The 7,222-nt window shown below is 43.6% G+C and overlaps 1 protein-coding gene across 1 annotated transcript; it reads right to left on the bottom strand.

Annotated features, from left to right (window-relative positions):
- Positions 1 to 731: 731 nt before the first annotated feature.
- On the bottom strand, positions 732 to 6,700 carry LOC119331050 (glycerophosphodiester phosphodiesterase GDPDL4-like). The gene is made up of 9 exons (XM_037604219.1): positions 6,464 to 6,700; positions 5,737 to 6,030; positions 4,736 to 4,848; positions 4,140 to 4,638; positions 3,465 to 3,503; positions 3,074 to 3,364; positions 2,786 to 2,925; positions 1,555 to 2,041; positions 732 to 1,353 (listed from the first exon to the last, which is right to left on the bottom strand). Exons 1-9 carry the CDS (start codon positions 6,615 to 6,617, stop codon positions 1,061 to 1,063), a joined length of 2,310 nt encoding a protein of 769 aa, XP_037460116.1. The 5' UTR covers positions 6,618 to 6,700; the 3' UTR covers positions 732 to 1,060.
- Between the last annotated feature and the right edge of the window lie 522 nt (positions 6,701 to 7,222).

Here is a 7,222-nt window from a genome sequence, read left to right as displayed (position 1 = left end):
ATCTGGGCATGTCCTTGATCCCTAGACGAATCTCTTACGTACCGCTAATTGCCCAACCACGATCAGTGGAGTATCTGTCGTTTGACGGCGAAGATGCCCGTCTGCTCATGGCCAGGGAATCACCTGAGACTCATGACCATCTCTCGGTCTCCTTGTACGGACAGGTGGACAGCCTCAACCTGCCCTGCTGAACCTCTTTCAGCATGACGAGGAGCCGGCTGCAGATGATCTCTCAAGGCAATTGCTTGGGTGAGATCCAAGATTCCGGCGGTCCCATCTTTGGTGAGTTTGTTCCGTTGGATCTTATAACCGAGAGAATATCATGCTAGGATGATGCGCTAACCGTATTCCGTTCGTAGGGTCAGGTACAACAACCTCCTTTTCGGAGAAAAAGATAAATCTGTTTTGAGACGCTTTGCTCGAACCTAATGGTTTCTAGGTGACACGGATTTCTGTGGTTTTATCTGAATATCTTGTTCGGCTTTCGCTTGTGTCCTGCACAATCCTGGCTGGTTTTCTCTGGGTATCTCGTGCTGATTTTACAGACTAGCGCCCAGTAATCTGATACCTGCCTCTACTTGCCTCCACTCGTTCATCCTTTTCGCCTTTTTTGGTTACCATTATCTGTCTTGTGCTGCACACATGTTTCTTTGGCGATAAAATAAGACATCACACTTATTAACAGTGCCGAGACCTTACACCTGAATCTAGAAACATGCACACTTCCTCAATTTTCAGAGCGCAACACTTCTTTTCAGCTAAGAAGTACAGTTCTTCTATACACAACAATGGTAGATAGCATCTTCCCACCGGTCAGCACTCAGCAATGTAGTAGTATGAAATATCGAGCACCTGCGCTGGCTAGTGTGATAGAACCGAACCTCTTCAATTCAATTGATAGATCAAATACACCAATGTGCCGGAATAGCTACAGAAACGAACACCCGATGTAACTGTGTGTATATATTGCACAAAATAGCAAGATAATAGCTTGCCTGCGCAAGTCTAACGGCTCCTCCGGTAACTTAACCTACTGGCACACAGCCTCATGGTCTGCTGCTCAAAGCAGCAGAGCTGCACAGGCCGCTACCAGCAGAATGCAGGTGCTTACAGCCGTCGTGTGAGCATCAGATGGCGATGAACCGGGAGGTGCGGCGGCACCAGGAGGTGCATTCTTAGGCGCGACAGGGGGGAATGGCGGCTGCTGCACCTCTGTTTCGTTCAATTCTGGCATCGGTGCCACCGCTGGCGGCTGGGCCTCAGGAGCGGCATTTCTCTGGAGTAGCTGCACGAGGCCGCCGACATCAACGGTCTCCATGTAGGCGGGCTTGTCCTTTCCTGTACAAGAATTCCCTGCCAAGACAAATATAGCAAAGGTCAAATACTGTATTGTTAGTTATATGAATGTCCAAAATGTTTCGGCAGAGGCACCACAGCCATTAATATTACAAATTGGTCTAAACAACTAGGCATGGCGCAATGCTAAATTTCAGCGTGCCTAAAAGGTAGGTACAGGCAGCAAAACACGAATGAAAGATGGCGAATTTTACTTACTCTTGTATCTCCTCACTGTCTTGGGGAAGTCGGTAATTAAGCCATCGACTTTAAGCGACTGGGCATAGCTATTGATTTCCACTGTTTCATCCGAGAAGAAGTCCCAAGGTTGTGATAGGAACTCATTGCGGAACACCTGCGCATATACCGTTAGCCCTGCGGACCGCAGGTCTTTCACCAGGCTGGTTTGGTTGATGATAAATTGCAAGCTTATTGCAAAAAAGGAATTCCTGTCAACGACCACAGCCTCGGCAAACTCCTTGACATCGGCTAGTGAGGAAGGAGAAGCATCCCCAATGCCTTGCGGGAGAGTGTAAACAAGCTTGTATTTTGCTTTCTGCTGCTTCAATTTGACAAGAACAGCGCTATCTGTTGACTGGATCATGACTTCCTTGGTCGTTTGATTATTATAGCCAGCATCATTTAAGGCAGTGGTTAAGGACTCGAGAACATCAACTCCTAAAGATTTCGCTATAAATGCAGCATTCTGCATTATAGAAGATATGTTAATCAATTAAGAGGACTCCAGTGATTAAAGCTTTAGAAAATTGCAAGAAATTTGACTTCTAAGGACTGAATATTCATATGGTAACGCTTGTGCGACAAATATGAGATTTCAATAATAACCTTAGCGAGGAACACGGCACTAATTACTGCACACATAATAATGGATATAATTACACACTATATCTGTATTTGCTATTCCCAATGTTTTGCATGTTCGGTACATTCATGATTCTCATATTCCTTGCCAATAAGAGAATACATGGTGATGAAATGTAAGTCATCTTAGGTTGTGCACCGCGACCAAGGCGGAGGGGAAAACGAGAGAACTTAATGTCTTTTTGCTAATTAATAGCATTGCATAAAATGAACTAATCACTGCATGTCATGTTTGGTAGTCTCAAGTCATTCAAAGCATGCACGACCCACATCTCTTATTGGTTGATATGTCACGAAACAAGAAACGAGGAGTGAGTTAATGTACCGTGACTAAGTGTTTTGGGACTATTTGGTTTTCGTAAGGTGACTTACACACCTAGACGTGTTGTGGTTTTAGTTCAATTGAACTAAAACCACAACACTTATTTTGGAATAGAGGAAGTACAGCTAAGGAAAAGACAATTCCTTAAACTAGAGCTCTCTTTTTTGCATATAAGAAAGTCAAATTAGAGGTAGTAAGCATAGCCTAAGGTATTAAAGTTGAGTTTACTTCAAGTGGAAGTATCACCTCGATAATGATCATGATGCCAGACAAATCCTGATCCTTTCCATATTCCAGAAAATCTGAGAACTTGACAAACTTCCCGTTGTTTGTGTATCTCGGGTTTCTTACAAGATAGTAGCTACTCAATGGGCTAGATATCTTGGCTGCAGAAAAAGGGCAGGTATGAGGACACTACAAGAATCAATCCTTTGTTTTATGCCATCCACATACTTCTCAGTTGTTAGCCTTCAACTTCCACAGAAAACAACATAAAAAAAAGAAGCATATCCACGCTGTGATGAAGGAACTCACGTTTCAAAGAACTATCGCTAATGTTGTTCCAAGTAAGGTTGAATGTATAAATCCCTGCTGTACTCTTAATTTCAGGAATGACAGATGTAAGGGTACTGAAAGGTGTCCTCTGAACATTGGTGGTCTCGAGCAGGTTGATGGAACTCATGCAAATAAGAACTCCATCTTTTGTGACTTGAAGGGCACAGTCAATCACGTCCGCACCATCCTTAATTGCATTCTGGTAGGCAAGATCAGTACAATCCGGATAGTCTCCACTGGCACCATTATGTGAAATAATTAAAGGTTTCCCTGCAGAGAAACACTGAAACAATTAAACAGAGTTGAACTTGTAGGCATCCAAGCATCATGGCTGGCAGCAGTACTAGGATTTACGCCTAGATATACATACCATGATCCGCCTTACTTTCATTCAAGTTAGCAAAACAGCCTGAAGAGAAGAAGATTCAAATGAATTAGCAAAGAGAAGAAACTATATTGCTCACATATTTATAAACAATCAATAAGTGTTCTGCATTTTCTTAAACATCCCTTTGATTATTTGATGCATGCTACATTTGTACAAAGTCCAATGTTTCTGCTTATTGGCTAAAGGTCTAAAGTTGGATGGCTTAGGGGAAGGCAAGATTAACGAGGATGCAGTGCGTTAAAGAGAAATGTGTTCAACAGGCGAATGATTGTAATCTAGTGCATTTTCTTAATAAGAGATCACAAGTTCAAACGATAAAAGAGAATGATTCACAATCAAGCTCAAAGGTTAAAAGGCATAAAATTAACTTGTCTCCAGCCATAAGTTAGAAACATCCTTTAATCATTTATAGATGTACAAATAAGATGACATGATAAAGAAAAAAAAAACATGATCACATTTGTCTCCAACCAATGCACAGGTATAACGCTGTTTGTCATTGTATATTTACAGAGTTATTCCTTTATCCCTATATGTTAAGATCTTAGTTAAGGTTCAAGAAAAAAAAAACATGATGAAGCGGAAAGTCGAAACAACACTGTAGTCAATGATTTCATAAGTACTCGGTTTAAAAAGAAGTGAAACTAAGTAACCTACCAATAGCCTCGGATGCAGTAATAGGGTAGTCTGTTAACACACCATCCACGGAGAAGCCACCATCACTTATAAATGATAGGTATTCTTGCAAGGGATCATAACTGTAGTTATAGGGAATAATCCTATCATTTGCGAAGTCAGATGCATATATTTCTAACCCTGCCCTGTGGGCATCTTGGACAAAGGGTGTTGGAGGCAGCAGATAGTTATCATTCGTCACTGGCCAGATGTAGCTCTTGGGGACCATGATACCAGAAGCAATTGTCTTAATAAACGTTAGGTTCTTAGACAGTGAGCTATAGGTTTGGTTTGTAGAAGGATCAGACAGAAAGTTATCAGGAAAGCGAAACACAAGCTTTGTTCTGCCGCGAACTCTTTTAGATATGCTTTTGAGGAAACCTATCTCAGGTGATGAAATATACTTCACAGAGACACTCTTTAGGATGGAAACTATGTATCTTCTCATGTTCAAACCATGTTGCGAATAGAAGGCGTCATGCTACACATGTGAAGAAGAAGTTAGATTTTAAGGGATTCGACAAAGAAGTAGCAACAGTAGCAGATAAAGGCAAAATTGCAAGAACAGTAAATTTTACCTGAACATTCAGCCAAACGGAAGGCGGCTTGATATAGGACTGCAAGTCTGTCACGGAAAAGATATTATATATGGAATCAAACCTGTCGGTGCGAGAATAAAATCCCTGTGTTACTGCACAAAAGATTGGATAATCAGGTAAGAAGAATAGCTACAAATATATCATCAGGTCAAACCTTTTTAAAGAAACTGGAGCGATGAAAAATCATGCAATCTGAAGAAAAGAAGAGCAGAGAACTAATATAAAACATATAATGTCTATGTAAAACAACGAAAGAGCGAGAGGAAAGGCATGCCAGTAACTTTAGTTCTTACTATAAGGGTTGTGCGTGCTTTGCTGCGCCGTTTGTGTTGTCGGGATTTCATATATAAAAAATTGGTTTGATGCGTGAGGAAGATGATAATGTATGTTTGATTGTTTTCTTTATTTATAATGCGGTATTTTGGTGGGGCCTTTCTATAGGTGTGATTTTGTGTCATCTGCTTATAAATCCATATGTATGTGGGAAAGTTTCTTGCACTGACGACTGAGTGTACTATATTGGTGCTACAGTGTTGCATGTTGACGATTCCTTTTTTTCCAGGTGATGAGAGGGTTTGCGGGACTCATGTGTTTTTATAGGCTGGTTGTTGCTTATTGATTTGAGAAATCATTGAGTTTGTCAAAATCATGAATCAAATTCAAAATTAGACATCTCAATCGAAATCATTGACCCAGTCCAAATTGTGAAGCAGATCTGAAAATGAACATCTCAATCGAATAAAAACTATGAACCCAATTCAAAATAACCTCTCAAAATCGTTGACCCAGCCAAAATTTGTAAACCAAATTCAAAATTGAACGCCTCAATTGAATGAGAGAGCTTCAAAATTAGGAAGCATAGTGTGTTTATAGATAGATAGATAGATAGATTGGTCCAGCGTCCACGTTTACCAGCATGTAGTACGTAATTGAGATGTACAGATGACATGCTTCAATAGAGAGCTGAAAGTGGTACTCACAGTAAGTGTTTTGGACCTCAGAATAGGTGAAGTCGAGAGAGAAGTGTCCAGTTTTGGGCACGCCATCGATGACATACTTCTTCTTTTTCGCAGGGTAGGCTGTTGCAGCATTGGTGCAGTTTGCCATATTTATGTCTCGAAGGCAAATCCCAACGCCATCTTTTGTGAGTTGCACATCGCACCACACGCTTGTATCAGGTGCGCTGGCAAGCAATGCGAAAGCAAAGGCGGCCTGGCTGGAATCAGGAAATACCCCTGAAAATCCGCCTTGGGCGATAACAAGGGGAGCATCACCTGCACAGCAATTAGTCACGGTTATTCAAATTCCTGAATAATTGCTCAGAATACCATCCTTACGTACTTTTATTTATTTATTTATTAACAGGAGTAATTAACCCCACGGAGATTATCAATCAACCTTGTAGTAGGTTTTTGTTATCAAAAATCAACCGTCTGAATATTGTTGTTTTCAGAACCAGAAGGAGGGAGGGCCACCCCTACCTTCTGATTCATGGAAGCGAAGGCGGCTACGCCCACCCGCTGTAGGATTTTAGGGGGAATTCGACGCGCGCTCTGTTCTCGCACAGTCTCACCTCACGGAAGGTCGCCTCCAACAAAAACCAGAACCTGCCGGAACCATCCGACTAACGTCGGCGAGGGAGGAGCCTTCCTTCAGCCGTGCTTCTGCCCCCAGAAACAAATACAGAAGGAGGAGAGAGGCGTTTACCTCGTAGTGTTTTGTAGGCCGAGGGGCGCCGGATGCCCTGCGCGTCGGCGGCGCCGAGCAAGAGCAGGAGGCCGCACAGCAGCGCGGCGAGGAAGGCGGCGGCCTCTCCGCCACCACCACCACCGCCTCCTCCGCGGACTCTACTGCTCCTCATGCCTTGAAGCTTCCAAAAGCTTCCCGCAGAGGACGCGGACACGGGTGGGAGGAGCAGAGCACCGGGAATGCTCTGGTGCTCTGGCAGAGGCAGAGCGCATATATGGAGCACGGGTGCCACTTGTGGTTCTGTCTCCTTCTGTCAGTCAATGACAGGGCTGCGGCCGGGCCCGCGCGGCAGCGACACGCCCGTGAGCCCGCGCGCGGGAAGCCCGCGACCCGGCTGGCGTTTACTCCACCACCACTACCGGCGGCGCGATATTCTGCGGCCGTTCTGGCCTGGTTCCGTCTTTTTTTTACCGCATCATATCCTGGTTTGGTTCGGTACTGCTCGCAAATGATTGCTGGAGAAGGAAAGTGTTTTTCCATCTAACCTTTTGGGCATTTTACAGTTTTGATGATCAGGTGGGAACGGAATTCAGGCCCCACGATGTTCGTGTGCGGACGATTCGGTCGCATGCGCTTTTTTCTTTCAGAAATCGGCCACACTAACGTAAACCCGTGTTTAGACTAAGATGGTGGTGTGCAGTTGTAAAGCACGACGCGCACTCGATTTTATCATCTCGCAATCATCAGCTGCAACGGATTCGGTGTGCGCTTGTCGCA

This window comes from Triticum dicoccoides, chromosome 7A (assembly GCF_002162155.2).
Source record: "Triticum dicoccoides isolate Atlit2015 ecotype Zavitan chromosome 7A, WEW_v2.0, whole genome shotgun sequence".
NCBI lineage: Eukaryota > Viridiplantae > Streptophyta > Magnoliopsida > Poales > Poaceae > Triticum > Triticum dicoccoides.
Note: the sequence above shows the minus strand (reverse complement) of the source record. Positions and strands in the feature narration are given on the sequence as shown.